Source organism: Perissodus microlepis, chromosome 1 (genome assembly GCF_051167445.1).
Source record: "Perissodus microlepis isolate ML-2025 ecotype Zambia chromosome 1, ASM5116744v1, whole genome shotgun sequence".
Taxonomy (NCBI): Eukaryota; Metazoa; Chordata; class Actinopteri; order Cichliformes; family Cichlidae; genus Perissodus; species Perissodus microlepis.
Genome location: NC_140461.1, coordinates 14243570 through 14261232, shown reverse-complemented (window position 1 = coordinate 14261232; position 17663 = coordinate 14243570). Strand labels below are relative to the sequence as shown.

The 17663-nt window shown below is 38.4% G+C and overlaps 1 protein-coding gene across 5 annotated transcripts in view; it reads right to left on the bottom strand.

Annotated features, from left to right (window-relative positions):
* Positions 1-17663, bottom strand: part of ush2a (Usher syndrome 2A (autosomal recessive, mild)) — a 214996-nt gene that overhangs the window by 86885 nt on the left and 110448 nt on the right. For all 5 annotated transcript variants that reach the window (XM_084931033.1, XM_084931019.1, XM_084931025.1 and 2 more), the window contains 7 exons: positions 15935-16097; positions 15685-15832; positions 12367-12524; positions 10851-10998; positions 9328-9483; positions 5802-5949; positions 4282-4424 (listed from right to left, as the gene is read on the bottom strand). In XM_084931033.1, the coding sequence (XP_084787159.1) occupies positions 4282-4424; positions 5802-5949; positions 9328-9483; positions 10851-10998; positions 12367-12524; positions 15685-15832; positions 15935-16097 (1064 nt within the window). The remainder of the gene's footprint in view (positions 1-4281; positions 4425-5801; positions 5950-9327; positions 9484-10850; positions 10999-12366; positions 12525-15684; positions 15833-15934; positions 16098-17663) is intronic.

The following is a 17663-nucleotide window of genomic DNA, read 5'->3' as shown; positions in this document are numbered from 1 at the left end:
TCATTTAAGATGCATGTGATGCTTTTTTCCATTTTATTTTTTATTTTTTACTGACGCTTTACAGCTCTCTGGACAGAAAGGGAACGAGCGTTGAGGGAATGCATACTTGCCTCTCTGGTTCCCTGACTCCTTATCCTTCATTCTCTCTTCCTCTCACCCTTCTGTCTTTCCATCTCTCATCCTACCCTTCCTCTAATCTCTTCATTCCCTATGCCCCCCTCCTCCCCCCTCTCATACCTTTCTCCACACCTCCCACTATCACTCCTCCTCTCTCCAGTAAAACACAGTAGCAGAAGGCTAAAACAGGAGTGCAGGGCCGCCAAGCCTTAAATCACATTTATAAGGATTTGGTTAGCATAGTAATAACACAATCAACTGACAAGGGCTTGGAGAAAGGGAGGGAGTGAGGGAGGAGGGTGTGTGTATGCATGTCTACTTGTGGGTGTGTAGGTGATATGCTGCTTCTTGTGTATGTATGTGTGTTTCTGTGCAGCTAACGGTCAGTCCATGTATATTTAAGTGTGTACATTTGTGTGTATCCATGTGAAGAGATGAGGAAGGGTATTATTTTTAGTCTTGCGCAGGGTCCCATGCATGCTTGTGTTTGTGTGTGTGTGTTTGGGGGCATGTGTGTATGTGGGTGACTGGGCTTTTGAAGGTGAATTGAGGCTCCTAGGAGTCATAATGAGGACAAACGCTGAGCTTTACTGTTATCAAGATGCTTACGACATGGTGTCAAAACGTGACAAGAAATAAAGTATGAATTTTTTCACTGCATTTGATATCTTTACTTTTTCATGTCATTTCTGCCTTAGAATTCAATGAAGAGGCTATGAGAAGTAGGATAATACATGACCAAGGTCACAAGCTTGATTTGTACTCATAACATCACTAGTATATGAGATGCACATTAGCCTTTAAGTAACTAAAAGCATCATGATACTTTTAACTTATCAATCATTTGTGATTTTCCACATTTTTCAGATCCTGGGAGTGATTAATTTATTTCAGGTAACCTTCTAGTATATCCTCATAATTCATACAGAGAGTAGGCAAACTGAAAAGCAACATTTGGCTTTTCAAACTGTAAAGTGAAACTATGTTGGCAAGTTATTCAAATCGGTGAGAAATCATTCAGTATAGAAATTCTGTTACATAAGCATTCCTACTGTTTGTGACACCATATGTAAAAGAAAGCCAATCAAAAAGCTTATCTAAATACAAGTTCAGGTGGTGAACATGTATTTATTCATTGGTTATCTTTTGATATGTAAAATTTAAAGCAGGATTGTGCTAACATTGTTTCAGAATTTCTTGGAAATGCAAACTGACCAAAATACAGGAGAATTAAGGTAGGATAATATTTTATTAATGTAGCCGCTCAATAATTAAGTAACATGATTTTTTGCTTTCTGTCATTTACCCTAACCTTACTCCTGTTGTGGTTCCTGCTTTACACTTCTTATTTCACTTTTTGATCACACTTACCTTTGTAAAAAAAAATAAAAATGTTTTTTTAAAAACCTCTATTATTGTTTAATGTTTTTGTTCACACATGTGCACTTTTCATTTCTAAGACTACTTGGTCAAGATCGTTTTATTCAAATGGCTCTTTAGTCATACTCTCACAATAACACTCTATAACACACTCACACACACACACACACACACACGCTTAGATCACTTAGCTGGTGTGAACATGGGAGTAGACAGAGGAAAGGGAGCTGTCCAACACAGCTAGAGTTTATGTTCACAGGAGCCGTCTGTCTGTTCTGCAGCAGCAGGAATTCATAGGGACCAAATTACATTAAAAAGATAGATATAAAACTTTAATGGAATGATAAAAAGGAAAGGAGGAAGCACGAGTCTCTCTCTCTTTCTCTGTTCTATCATTAGCCTTCTCCTTTCTTCACTCTTCCCCTCAGTTACTCATTTTACCTTTTTCTCTTTCTATTTTTCCTCTCTTTACTTTTTCACCCCTTTTTTATGCTATTTTTTCCTTGATCACCCTCAATAAGTGAAACAATTCTGTAAAAAATGTAAAAAAAAAAAAAGAGAAAGAAGGAGCAATTACAACAGAAGAAGAAAAAGACAGAAAAAATCCCCAGAAATCTTTAAGTAAGAGAAAGAAGTAACAGTATATAAATGTGGATAAAGTGAGATCATATCCATAGTGTTAAAAATGGTTCATGTCGACACACGCTATATTATATACAGTGTTCTGCCAAAGTGAAAAACTTACAAGGTTACAGCTCACACTTGCACATAGAGATCAGGTTAGAAGGATCTCCTTCAAAAGGATAAACCCAAAGGACCACTCTATAAAGAATGACTGAGTGTGTTAAGATCAAATGTACAGTATATGTCACTTGAGCGACTGTGTGAATGTGTGTGTGACTTTCAGTGAATGTATATATGTCTGTCGCTGTGTTCAGATTTGAGATTTATGCCAGAATGAACGCTGCGTGTATGAATTCCACAAATGCAGGACAACAAATATAAAATTCAAACTATTAGCCTTACTATACGTTACATCACCAAATGAAATGCAAAAGGTTGTCATTTATTCTTGTATGAGAGAGAGACGAGATTAAGCAGAGAATGTAGCCCCTCTTTTCTTTCCCTGCTAGGATGATAAGAAGATGGTTTACGGTGACAAATTACACATCAGTGTAAGGGAAATCCAATCTGCCTGAATGTGGCTTGCTCCCATCATAGGTTTAAATCCCTTTTTTATTAAGAACTTTTACACCTATTCTGTATTCATTATTATGGTAAAACAATTTTAATGAATATTTTAAAAATGTACATTTTTACATTTAAAGGATGCAGAATTGAAAATTCATGTAAAATGTGACATTTATTTATTAATAATTACTTGAATCCAATATGACACCAAAAGTCGTGAACAGGAATGAATGCTTATAAATGGCTGGTATCATTAGTGCAAAGAGATTGCTCCATTACATACATGCTTATTGTCAAAATAAATACACAAATCTGTCTGATCTTTGTGGCAACTGGGTGCAGTTTAAGTAGCATCCCAAAGCCTTGTGTTGCATCTCTGCATGAAGTGTCGTAACTGAGCATCAGGAGGTCTGTTATCGATGAGAAGGCCAAGGACTTATGCATGTGCATGACACATACGTTCTCAGCGTGAGACAGAGAGACACTAAGAATGTTTTCACTCTTGCATTAATAGTCAGACACAAACAGAAACACAAGTGCAACAAAAACAAGTGTAACAAAAGCCCTGTGTGTGTTTGTGTGTGTGTGAGTGCATGTGAGTGTGTGTTTGCTAGAGGGAATTCAATTCTGCATAGCAATGAGAAAAGCGCAGGGCCATAATTTAATGCATCCTAAATGTCTGCAGTTGTGTGTGTATGAATAGGTGTGTGCGTGCATGGTATGTCATGGTATATGTGTAACTGCACTTGTCTTCGTGTCACTGCGTATGTATACGTACACTACACATACATGTTTTGTACACATTTGTGTTTGTGTGCGTATCAATGTATGCAAATCTCACCTGCTTAATGATAATGTATGTGATAATAGCGTGGTACTAATTAATTTATAACTTTGCACTGAGGAGGCTGTTCCAGTGGCTAATATGATTCTATTACAGCAATTAGCCCACAATGACACTGGCTAGGTCACTCACACACAGACACACACCTTACAGTATGTGAAACTCCCCATGTCTGTGTGTTTCACCCAGCGCTGTTTGAGCCCGTGTTTTCACCACCTTCTGCAGCTTTAGTTGTTCTCTCTCCCTCTCATTTCACACCTCCACTGAAAAAACATTTATACTTTTATAAAATAAACCTTGGAGGGAGTCGAAAAAAAGAGAACTAAGCAGAAGCCACATGTTTATTGTCTAATGAGTCTATTGCTTAGATCATCATCTAATGATCTGTCAGACTCCTTGAGTTTAACTTTAACACAGCAAAACAGGTGGACTGCAGAAGCCTATCACTGCCAACCACTTCGCAGTCAGTCGCACAACTTGGAAGGACTTGACACAAGAAACACCTTCAAATACAACAAAACAATACCAGAAACCAGTACCAATAGGTAACCTACAAAAAAGCAGTACAGCAGTTTCACTGACCCGTAACATGTTTATTTAAAGAAATTATTGCTGTTTTCATGGTTATTTATTGGAAACATTTATTTATTTTTTAAATTATATTTGCATAGTTTATGCACATTGAAGCTGTCTGTGCAAATCTATGTAAAATGTTTTGGGCACTAGTGTGTGTGAGTATGTCCACTTACTGTCCTCTGTAGTGCGAAGGGTTGTCCAGAGGCTTGCCGTCTTCCCGTGTGTATGCGAGACCACCACTCTAAACAGGTAAGGCGTGTATGGTGATAAGCCCTCTAAGTAATAGGAAAAGGTGTCTGTTGCATTTTCCAAAAGCCTAGAAGTGGATGGACACAAGCATAAATTCATTCATGGACATGCATTTGGGTCTGTGATGTTCTCTGTTTCCTGGTGGTCACAGAGTGACAGCAGATTTAAATATGCTGATCTTGCACTTTGCATGCTCTTGTGTTTTAGTGGACACAAATCTGATGTTACAAAACTTCATTTTCAGATTTTCTGATGAAGAAACCAATCTGGAAAATTTCCTGAATTACTAGCAAAGCTTTACTGTTGCAGGAGTTACCGTTTTTTAAATAAAAACATCTGCAACACCATACTTTCTACCTTAGACCAAATGTTACTCTTTAATGCTTGATCAGAGAGATTCAGCACCGGACAGCTTCTTACGTTCCTTAGGTTAATCATGTCAACATTGTACGTAGTTATTAAATCCCTTTTAGCGTACATGCAAGGCCAGAGAGATGTGCATGTGAGAGGTGAAAAAAAAAAAAGGATCTGAACAGTCACAAAGTATGTAATTCATACTTCAGTGGGAAAAGTTACCGGTGTCAAAGCAAAAGGTTTCTGAAAAAAACAATTTCATTATACTTAAAAAAATAGTTTGTTTCTTAAATAGATTCCAAAGTGTAAATTCAAATATATTTTAAGTAAAACATTATAAAAAGGCCCAAATTTCATAGGGTTCCTAAACACTGGCTGCCTATGCATTATGTACAATTTTTTCCATAGCCTTTTATCTTATTCCCATGCCTTACCTGGCCCATCATATAATCATACAAAGGAATCTAGGACAAAGTAAAAGAATATTGTCATAAATGAGCGACCGTTGACCATTTAGCTTCAGATGGATAGAAGGGATGAATGAATGAATAAATCAGGGAACAATGAGATTTCCATAGCAGAGGAGGAGGAGGGCATGGCTGTCTGATATATAATACATGTAGCTAGTCATTTATTTATTACCACAGAATGAGAGCCTCCTCTTCTTGGATTAAATTGCAATTTGTTGTCAGGAAGCATGTAATGAATACATATCAGATGCACACCCTCTCTCCCTCTTTTTATTCTATCACACTTTCTTTGCCCGTCTCTCCCTCTCTCTTCCATGTCTTTGATTTTTTTTGTCTTTCTGACTCTACATCCTGTCATTCCCTCTCTGGATTTCTGATGTTATGTCCTACTGAAGTGACATATTCAGTTGTGCTGTATAATGTGCTCCTTTATATGTGCATGTGTAGGCTATGTGCACATGCACATTTTCTGATATTTAGAGTATGTAATATGTGTACTTTGTTGTGTGTGTGTCCAGTTACTTTATTGCTACTTGTCTCAGACAACTTTTATGCGTTGTGGAAAACGGTTTGCAAACTTGTCCTTCTGCTTTGACTCTGCATTTTATGGTCTCTCTCACCTTATGATAGGCCTCTGTGGGGATGTCCTCATTTGCAGACTGTAGTAGAGTGGGCCTGGTGCATTAGAGTTGACAGGGGCGGACCAGGACACGTTCAGACTGGCATTAGTTGCATGGGCTAGAGTTGGAGGTGACAATCCATCAGGGGCTAAGAAGGAAGAAAGTATGTTGAGAAGAAGACAAGAAGGAGCAGGGGAGGACAAAAATATGGAGGAAGTCAGAAAAAACCCCCCAAAAAAAATATAAAAAGGTATGTCCATTTCATCTAACTGATCAACTTCACTGTAATGCAATGACACCTCTCACAGTGTGGAGTATAAAAAGCACAACCAGATATACTCATCACTCTCACATTCACACAAATACACACACTGCATTAAATCCACAAAGTCCACGTCTTCTTAGCTCAGTGTGACAGTAAAGTCTTACTGTTGGAAAATCAGTAAACAAGCCAGAATCAATATGAGAGCTGAACAGAAACACAGAACATTTGTGCAAAAGACAGAATAAAATGAGATAAGCTGCAAACAACAAGTACATGATGGAAATCAGAGTGACTGCACTGTTGACTATGTGAAATAAGAGCAGGCCCTCCGATGTATAAAGTGACCCTTCAATCAAAAATTGTACAATGTCCACTTCAACAAGACTGATTGCTGAAGACATCTTATTCTAAAGATGGCTGTTACAACTGCACACAGGCATACACGATGTGTGAGAAAAGCCTAAAATAACACTTTCAATGTGGATTCAGAATAATTTAGTGGTGGTCCATCAACATAACTCAACCCTCTAGTATACATTCATTATATTAATGCATACACAAAGCACATAGATTTTAAAAACATGACACAAAAGCCCTTTTTAAAAACAAAAAACAAAACAACTAAAGAATCACCATGTATGTGTGTCAGTTGTGACTTGTCCATGTTTTAAAGGCTTATTTGTGGCTATGTTTGCAATTGTGTCACTGTCCTTATCCAGTTCTCGCTCACAAGATTTACTAAGTCCTTAGAGGAAAGGAAGCTTGGAAAACAGAAAACTAAGAAACAGGAGACAGAAAACAAAATATGAGGGTAACACAACAGATATCACAGGATTACCTTAATTGGCTATTTAATATCAACTTTGGCCTTTATTTCTAATCAGTTTTTATCAACCTTATATATTCTGTACCACCAGTCTTAGTCGACCTACAACTGTGCAAACAATCACCTGCACTTGACTTAATGACTGCTTCTCGTAGGCTGTCTGCTCTCCATTTCAAACCAGACCAAATTGGCTGCTCTTATCTTACCCGTGTTTATGAAAAAACACCTGAAAAAACACGTCTTCATTTTAGATCAACAGTAGTTGGGTAAAAGCCTGCTGAGTTTCAAGAGGCAGCATTATAAGCAAATTAGGATTGGTCAAGTGAACATCCTGTCACTCGAAAGGCACCACAATGCTATCAGAATGGACTGAGCAGTCGATTAGTAGGAAAATACATGGAAAGCGCGGAAATGGAGATCCTGCTCTTTTACAGTCAAACAAGCATTTAACAAATTACTGAATCGATACGATACACCTGCACTTAGATTTAGATTAAAATGATCCTCTGATTTGCATTCAGAGATTCAGTGGGTTTTTTAATGACCCAGTTCATTCCTTGAGTGTGTGTACTTAGCTAATTCATCAAAAGATGATTCCTGCTTCTCTGACATACACACACACACATACGTACAGATATGCACACGCAAAACACACTGTTGGTGAGCCTGTGTCTCTCTCATGCTGTGTTAGTAGGTACAATATCAGAGGTGTCACTAATCGTTTTAAACTATGCACTTTTATGTTCACTTCTCTCTCTCTGCTCTCCTCCTCCTCAGCTCCTCTGTCTCTTGCTCTGCTATCTTCTCTCTGTTCTTTCATAGAACAAGGACGCATCGAGACAGTTTGCCTTATAGAAGTCTAAAGAGATGCCAGAGGCATAGAGGTAGAAAGAGAGATAGAAAGAGAGGAAACGTCTGGTATTTAAAATTTATACTTTCTTATGCCTTTGTTTTGAACTTGAACAGGAGAACTTTCCTAAGTCTGTCTTTTGTTGTTGTCTCACTAAGACATGGGTGTGGTATGTGCAAGGGTGTACATATTCAACCCTTTTGATAACATTAGCTAAAGTGGTAAAATGTGTGTTTATAGGTGTGTGTGTGTGTGTGTGTGTGTGTGTGTTTGTATGTGTGTGTGCATGTTACAATTATCTCCAGACTGCTCTGATCAGCTTTGACATTTATCAGTATGCACAATCAGTCTCTATTCTACACGATTACAAATACAAACACACACACGCACGCACACACACACACACACAAAGGCTGTGTAAATCAGAAATATGTTTTCTCACCATTAAGTCAAGTCAATGATGTGTATGTCGACTCCAGTGAATAATTGTTTTTTTTTCCTTTGCAGAGCAAGCTATAAAAATAAACCTTTCCAGTTCACAAGAACAGCAATTAAAATCAAAGTAATCTTAAAAATATCGCTTCAGTTCATGTTTTGTGTGTGGCGTGAGAAACAAATCTACTAGAACAGTCATTTAATTAAGACCTTAGAAAAATTTCAATACCACAGTCATACTATTATCATCATTTTTTTTTCTAAGGATTTTAATTTTAATTTATTGTAGATCAACTGTGACTTAAATTAAAGGATTAAATAATTTCAAAATGCAAAAAATGAGGAAAAAAACAAATAGCATTATTGAGAAAATAAATAATGTTTAATAATTTGGTAAAAATAACAGGGATGTTGAAAGCAATGAGAAAACTGCACCTATGAGAATCTACCTTTGATAGTTTCAGCCTTTTTTAAATAGACAATACAGACAGTGGGCAGGAAAGCAGGGAGAGAGTAGGGACAATGATACTCAGTTAATGGTCTGAAGTGGACTCAAACTCAGGCAGTTCAAGTCTCTGAACCAGGGGTGGGGAATTCCAGGTCTCAAGGGCCGGTGTCCTGCAGGTTTTAGACTTGATCCAACACAGCTGATTTAAATGGCTGCATTTCCTCTTCAACATGTCTTGAAGTTCTCCGGAGGCTTGGTAATGAACTAATCATTTGATTCTTGTGTGTTGACCCAGGGTGATATCTAAAACCTGCAGGACACTGGCCCTTGAGGCCTGGAGTTCCCTCACCCCTGCTCTGAACTACACCTCACCAGGCAGTGGCATTTCGCTATATGAGTTTCTTGCTCAAAGGAGTGACAGAGTTCCTTGGTGCCCCTGCTTAAGTTTGCTGATCTAGCATAGCATAGCAAGTTCAGGTTTTTTGTGTAACCAGCTAAGAGCAGGCAGGAACAATCAGTTTACTCAAGAACGATGTAAACTGAAGCAATGAAGAGCACCTGTTGGATAAACCTTTAGAGCCTTGCAATGCTTTCTTTTGATGGATGATCATGATATTTGAAACTGTGACACAATGAAAACATTATGCAGTTCTAGTAATGATCAAATTAATAATGGTAAGAAAGTCTTTGGAGTGTGAGTACCTGCTGGCAGTGTAGTAACACTGAGTGGCAGGCTCTCAATACAACCCTGTGTATTACAGCCTCTGATCCAGAAGCTGTAGCTAGTGTAAGGCTGCAGGTCAGTCACAGACAACCAGACGCCTGCTGCTGTACCTCCATCCAATGCACCATCACCATCTAAGAGACAGAGAAAGAAAGACATGTAAGGTCTTAGGCCAAGCAATGTATAGCTAAAGATAATGAAAAACAGTGAATGTTTTTTATTAGTATTACCACTCTAAAGGCAGAAAAGTGACTTGTAAGAGATGCATAAAAAAGAAAGAAAAGGAAAGAGGAACGAGAGAGAGGTCGTGAGAGAGAAAAAACCCCACTGAGATTAACTTGAGAGTAATCGAAAGAGAGAGGTCTCCATATTGAGGTTATGCAAGGATAGTCAAAGAAAAGGGATCAGAAAATTATAGTAAGCAAGCCTATCCAATATATTTATACAGACACACCCACACACACGTAATTCTGTGTGGATTGATGAAGGCCGTTTGTATCAAAGAAACAGGAGGTTATGGGCAACTAGAGCGAAACACTGTCTCTCTTTTCCTTCCACACTGCTTCTATCCTTCTCTCCACTCATCTGTTGGGTTCTCTGTGAGGCATAGATCAAAGTGCCTGACAGTGAGTGTGTATGACAGGGAGAGACTTTGTGAATATGCGTAACTGAAAAAATGAGAGTATGCGTGTTCTCTTTTCTCGCCATGTCCAGTCTATCTGTTGCTTTTGTTGTCTCCCCGCGGTATTGCTGCTCCTCATATCTTACATTGTTTTTACTGTCTTTTCTAATCCATCTATGGAAATATGAGCTTCTCATCTCCCTTTTTTCTTTATACTATCATTGAATTGCAACTTGACTTTGTTCCTCCTCCTATCTTCATACCACTTTTATAGTCTATACTCCCATGTCATTTCCTCTCAAATCATTGACACAGTATCAAAAGGAAACAACAACTTGTCATTTCTATGCTACTGTATACTGATTACTTCTTGATTACTTCCCCATTACATGGCTGACTTTCAGTGCAAGCTGACTTTGTGAGTGAGAAGTGTAATTATGTATTCCAATTTGCATTTGTACTGACATGTCCATTTCTATCTATGGACATGTAAGGGTCTTGATAAAAAGGCTTTACGTCTTTGTAAAGCCTTTTTGACCCTACCCCACCCCTCCAAAAACATTTGACAGTCTCAAAATTAGTAATAATAATAATAAATAATACTGATTCCATCAGAAAAGTGCAGATATGTCTACACAATAGGCAGAGTCTCAAGCAAAACAGATATGTTACTATCTATATGTTACTTTTTACCCCGGTAGGAATGACTGTGTATTATTAACATATCCATGCTTTATTCAGAAAATGAGGCTTTCACATGTTACAACTTCCACAGTTGTGATGTGAATGTTTTACAGATAAAGTTGGGTTTGTTGCCTGGCGAATACTATATGAGAACTGTGCATGTGTAAAGATAAAGATGTAGCTTTTCGCTGTTACCTTTGCTTTTGTAGTATATTGTGTAGCTAAGGTTCCCATTCGCTCTAGGAGGGGCTGTCCAATGTGCTCTGAGAGATCTTGAACTCTGATTGGCCAGCTCCAACAGTATAGGACCTTCTGGGGCCATCTCTAATGTACGCACATCCACCTTAGAAGACCACAGATATCAAAATCCAAAGAAGAATACAGATATGTAGCATTTTTATCATAGCTCCACTAACACTCATTCATCCAACAGCTATTGGAGAAATACAAAAAACTGAAAATAATGCCTCTCTCAGTCTGATACAACCTGTCTGAAATGTTAAAACTAAGCATTTTCAGATGAAACCACTCTACACAAGTGGCCGGCATTATCCCTGCCACCATTTTTCCGTCCTCTTTCATCATTACAGTCTTCTTCTGTCTCATTTCTTCCTGTCTGACTCTCCTCTGCTGCCTTCGATTCCCTTCCACCTCATCTCTCACTTTGCTCTGGCCATTTACTCTGTCCTCATCATTTACTCTCTTTGCCTGAAATTCCCTTCTTCTCCGACTCCTTTTCTCCTTTTCCTGCCCATCCTATCACCTCTTCCTCTTCTCCACTTCATCCTGTTTCACCCTCCTTCACCTGCCCACCCTCCTCTTCTCTTTTTCTGCTAGGTCAGCAGTTCTCCTGGTGTTTGACTAAACATGGCATCTGTATTGGAAAAATGCCCCAAAATATGGCCTGTTGTCAGAGGCGTCGTTGAAAATGAAGTGGCGTTATTGAGCCGAGAGAATCGATCACCTTTATGACTCCCAATGACACACACGTACACACAGACACACGTGTGTGCAGGCATTGCCACATATGATTTTGTGCATTAGTTACAGCGCTAATGAAACTCATGAAAATTATTCATGCATAATTTTATAAAACTTTTGCTACACTAAATTTGACGGGTGTATTTGACAAAAATGTAATGTTGTGTTTTGTGTTTCATACTTTTGGTAGAAACTAGAATTCATGTTGAAAAATACTCTGTTTCATGTCATGGTTCCCATTCATGGTCCCTGTGGTACTCACCAGTTTTTAGCTGTTTCTTGTTTTATTTTCTGCTTGTGCCTTCTGTGTTCAACTATCTCTATCATCTTAATTAGTATTCATATTTCAGTGTTTCAGCGATAGTTGTTGGAGGTTTTACTTTAAAGTTCAGTTTTCTCATGTTTCTAGCTGTGGTTACTTCCTGCTTTTGTTTCTGCTTCTTACCCACATAATTTAATTAATTCCACCTCTCATCACCAATCTCCCATGTGTGTCTATATACAGTCCCGTTGTTCCCTTTTTCTTTGTCAGATCATTAGATCCGGTCAGTTTTGCCTACTTCCATATCCTGGATATAAATCTTTCTCAAGTATCTCTTAAAAATAAGTTCAACAGCCAATATTCGGTCAGTAACACCAACAACACAATTATTTATAAGGCATTACTATATGACAAAGCATCTTACAGTTTGTTATACTATGCTATATGCTATAACACAGACTGACTGACCATCGGTCCCTTGCCACAGCCCCGTGCTGTGCAGGCCTGCAGCCTGAGTACATGCCGGCTCCAAGGAGAGAGTCCCTCCACCAAGAAGAACCTCTGGGAGGAACTGGTGTTTAAAATGAGAACTCCATCCAGCCAGAGACCGTAGCTAGTTATAATACCTGGGAAAAGAACACATCTGATTAGAACATGACAGAATAAAAATTAAAATAACAGGGAAAGAATACCCCAGGCAACAATAGAACTGACATTTCTTAACAATCCTTAGTATTTATTACAATAAAAGAAGTCTATTGAACTTGGAATTCCCGCTCCTTGTCACATTCTGTTCACATCCCCTGCCCTGAATAACCTCTGACCAAGAGCAACGATTTAGACAGTGATGTTAAGTATCACAACTAATCATAACCATTATAAGCCTTCTTCGAGATCATTTCCTGTAGGTTTTCAGAAGATAGTTATACTGAGATAGTTTTACACTCTGTTTGGATTGGTCACTCATATGCAATAATACTGCACCCATAGTGTGAGGCATTACAATCATAAAGAGAGCTTTACTATGACGGGATGCAGTCTGGGTCACTGGATTACAATGCAAATGAAAACTGACTTAGGGGCTGCAGACCTGCCAGTCAGGTAGAGTGATCCAATGATAGAAACAGCACTGAAATGACAAATGTAACCATGAGTGTTAGGAGGATAAAAGCCCTAAGAAGGACAGTTGTACTACGATGAACGGGCACACACACACACACACACACACACACAAATAAGGGTGCAAATAGGTGTGCACACTCTAACCTGCACACGGACAAACTGCACATATGTAGTTTGTACACACGTATCCATACCCACACACACCAGCACAATCATTACATTACATTACATCCACCTAATAAAAAAAATGAAACAGTAAGGTGCCAAATGTGCTTTTCCTTAATAAAAATGCATACAGGGGGCTCAAAAGATCAGCGCTAAGAACTAAGAGTCTATTCTGCTTTAATCATGTGTGGGTTTTATTATTGCTCAATAGAGATATACACACCTATCAGGAAAACGAAGACACGAAAAAACCCACAGACACAAGCTACATCTGGGGAGCTCTTAATGTGGCCAATCACATGCGTGTGAGAGCGTGTGCATATGTGCGCGGACATCTGTATGTGCTTGTGTGTGTGAATAAGCCCATATCAGTATAGGCTGTAATAAAGACAGGTTGGGAAATGAAGCAGCGAATGCATAACAGGCTTATTTCCCCTCTTTGTCTGCGTGTTGCCCCGACCTAATCCCCGAGAGGATTATCCCCCACAAATCCCTGCGGAATTGGGGAGAAGGGGGGAGAAAGAGCGAGAGGAAGGAAGAGAGAAAGAGAAAATAACATAGGATCTAGGTCTTCTGGAACCCATCACCATCATCATCGTGGTTGTTGCCATCCATTTGTATAAAAAAAGGAGTCAGTGAGCAAAAACGTACTGAGCTCTTCTTCTTTTCTGAGCAAAAATTAAAGCTTTTTAAGCACGAGATAATCGGGTAATCATGATTAAGTGTTTCCCTTGTTATAAATTTCTGTCATCAACTGAGAAAAGCTTTAAGTAATTTATCCAGGCTAATATGCTCACACATCACAGGGTTTATGGTGCAAAATGCACTCGTGTGGCATTAAGCGTAAAACACACACGATTCACATTCCACACACACACATTGTGGAATTACACATACTTTAACGAGCATGACAGTAACATTTGATAATATGTGGTAGTGTGTGTGGTATGTCAAGAGACTGTGAAATGGGAGGGGATCAAGGGGTTTTCTTCGCTTAATTAATTTGGTTTCATGAGATATACTATTTGTTGATATAGTCCTTGAGATTATCGAAAAATACATCATTTTCAGTGCACCATGTCATACATAATGTTACTTAAACTTACTGTATTTTCACGGCTATTTAACTACTTACCTTTAAGAGTTGTATTAAAACACATGAGTTCATTTTAAAGCAAACATCTGCTGACTTGACATATGTGTATTCAGAAATCAAGATAAACTGTTTAAAAAAGTGGGGCCAATGTCTTTTACAGTAACTACTAACGTATTTCATAATGCATTTCACGTCTTTGGGAGTATTTCTGTGCTTTTATCACAGACAGCGTTTTAGCTTATGCTGATTAATGTGTATTTTCATTGGAACACACAACAACAATTAGCAGGCCATGGACGATATCGGGAAAAAGTAAAAGAGATGCAACACAGCTGCGTTAACAGTTCACAAGAGGGAATGCAGACGTTACTTCTTAACCTCTGCAAACTGGGATGCCCCATGTTTCTTTTCTACCTACAGGTGAATTCTGCATTCTGTCCTTAGACTGAAGACATACATGCACTGATTTTTGATTTAAAGGATGTGGGACGATGAAAACAGAATTAAATTCTGAAACATTTAAAAAAAAGAAAGAAATACAAATCCATATCTATTATTTCCCTTTCAGAAGATTATATCAGTCTTTTGCAAATTTTGAATACGAGTACTTCAGAGAGAATCACACTAATAGAATACGGCTCACTCGTTGCCTACTCTAAATAAACCACACAGCTTATGTAGTTACGCTGTGCAGTACAGGAACTCCTTTTTTGATCACTTTAACTCTTTAAATTCTGTTTTAAATAGACACCTTAGACTCTTAAAATACACTTTTCCCCCAGATTTTAACTGGGGACAGGTGAAGAAGACAAAGGTGAGAAGAGGAGAGAGTAGAGGAGTAGAGAAAACTGAGAGAGAAAGGCAATCACAGCGAGTCTTCGCTCTTTCAGCCTGCAGTTCTCTCTTTAGTCAAAAGGGAGCACTTTTCATCCACTTAAAGGAGCTTGGTGAAGCGCTGTCCTCTCCCTCTCGGTCTCTATTAGTCTCGATCTCAAATTGTTTGTTCTCTCACCCTGTCTCTGTCTCTTTCTCTTTTCGTTATGAGTCCTTTGTGCTCTCTCTTTTTAGTTCCTCTTTCTGTTTCCCTCTTCTTCTTCTTCACTACTCCTGCAGACTCATCTGATTCCTCTCACTCACATGTAAATGATCTTCTGTTTCACGGTAACAGGAACAGCATCCTTGAAACACGGACAAACCTTTATATCTGTATTTATGTCATAGACACAGGGTTATGGTAAATAGCATCACCTTTTAATCAGTTCTTCAGGTCAATTAATATCACATGCTGTTATCATCATGACATTCTTCTTCCACTTCATTCAATGCTCATGTTATTCTTGATAACAATTTATTTTAAAAAAATCAATGGTTTTGTATTTTTGTGTAGGTGTGTACCCTCTCACCATTCGGAGTTTCAGGAGGAGTCCAGGTGACATTGAGCGCATTGGGGGACAAAGGAGTGACCAGTGGTGCAGGGACATTTTCGGGGGTGCTCTCTTCAGTCTGAGCCTGGCTTGGTGGACTTAAAGTACATCCACCTCCTGTACAAGCCTGCCATGCCCACACACATGCACACACATAAACAATAACATAAGAATGAATATGATACAAACTAACAAATTGAAAGTCAAAATTAAGGCGCAATGGACTTACAGCTACTGTGATGGTGTAAAGAGTTCCAGGGGTTAGGTTGCGGAGCGTGTAGTCTTCAAAAACTTCAGAGCTGTTATAGGCTAGCACACGCTCTGCACTGTCATGAGACAGGAAGATCAAATAAAACTCCAAAACACCATTTATCTGAGAGGGATGTGACCACCTAGAAATGAAGAGAAAAATAAACATAAAATAAATTCGACCTTTTTACTTTTCTGCTTTTCAAAGATCCTAGTGTGAAAACTTTACTGTAGCCCAGTGGGAAACACTTTTAATATGACTATACTTATAATTCAGCCAATGCCCAGTTATTTCCTACTAATCATTTACTTATGTTTTTTCCCTATTTACCTAAAATCTAATATAGTTTAGGACTTTATACAATAGAAAAAAAAAACTGTAGACTTAGTTGCATCACTTCTCTGCTTAATGTTTTTTTTTCATCGTATTGCAAAAACCTGGTACTTTAAATATATAGAAGTATTGGCTTTTGTTAACATTTGATCAAAACATTTTCCATTTTGGTTTTTCACAAATTGATGCATGCTCAATCATCCAGGTAAGTAAATGTCCAAAACCTGATTCTGTTCGCTAAGAAAACGCTACGTCCAGATGAACAGAATCAACTTTTAGAGTTTTTCACAAATGAAACTAAACTGCAACCCTCATGAAGATCAAGGATGTCTTGAATCGTCTTGACTGTCTGTTAGTATCTAATAATGCCTGTTTTTTTTTTTAATAAATAATAGTATTTGATTTGTAAACTCGTATAAATATATGTTTGGCATTTTTTAATGTTGATGGTCAGGATAGTAAGAGACAAGAAAGGAAGGAGAGAATGGGGGTAATAGCACATGGGTAACATCCTGGGGAGGACTTGAACCCAGGCCCCTGCAGTAAGGCTTTGTCATATGGCTTGCCTGCTCGACCAGGTGAGCAATGCCAAACTTTATGAATACATAGGTCTGCACAACGCTCGAATTAAAACATCAAGATTAAAATAAGACGCGAAAAAGGAGTGAAATGTGTGTGTGTCTGTGGCAGTCCGGACTGAAACAGACTGCTCTGAGTATCTGCATGTCAGTGTCTGCCTTCATCACCATGTTTCTTCTGTCAGCTGAAGTAAACACAGTGCAGTGGTAGGCTTCCTTACATGTGCACAGAGGCACGCACACACACATACAGCACACTGCGCACACAGTTTCCTTCAACAGTCAGGCTGAGGTGTCTCCTTTTCTATATTTAGAACAGGAAGGTCATCCCCAGCAAAAAGGAGAAAAAAAGATAAAATCTTATTTGCCAAAATGTTGGGTTTTTTTTGCAAACTCAAATATACTAAATTAAATCTGTTTTAAACTGGCAGTGAAGTGTGTTCACTAACTATTACACATTTTATAACTAGAAATCCCTCTGATAAGATATTTGATAACTTTTCTAAGTATGAAGTAAAAAAACAACAACAAAGTCATAAAAAAGGAGCACTAAAATACGCTTTATAAATTGTCCTGCAATTCTTACAAATCCCTGAAGGCAGTACAACCCACCTGGCATGGTCGCGAAGGGAGGCCATTTTAAAAAGTGATGGATTCCTTTCTTGGGTCCTCCCATTAAAAGCCATTTTTTGAATGACTGATGAGTGTGTGTTAGCACACAATTAGCCACTGTGGCTAATCTATCACATTTATTATAAGATTTATATGCTGTCGATTGGCAGCGTGATATATGTCCA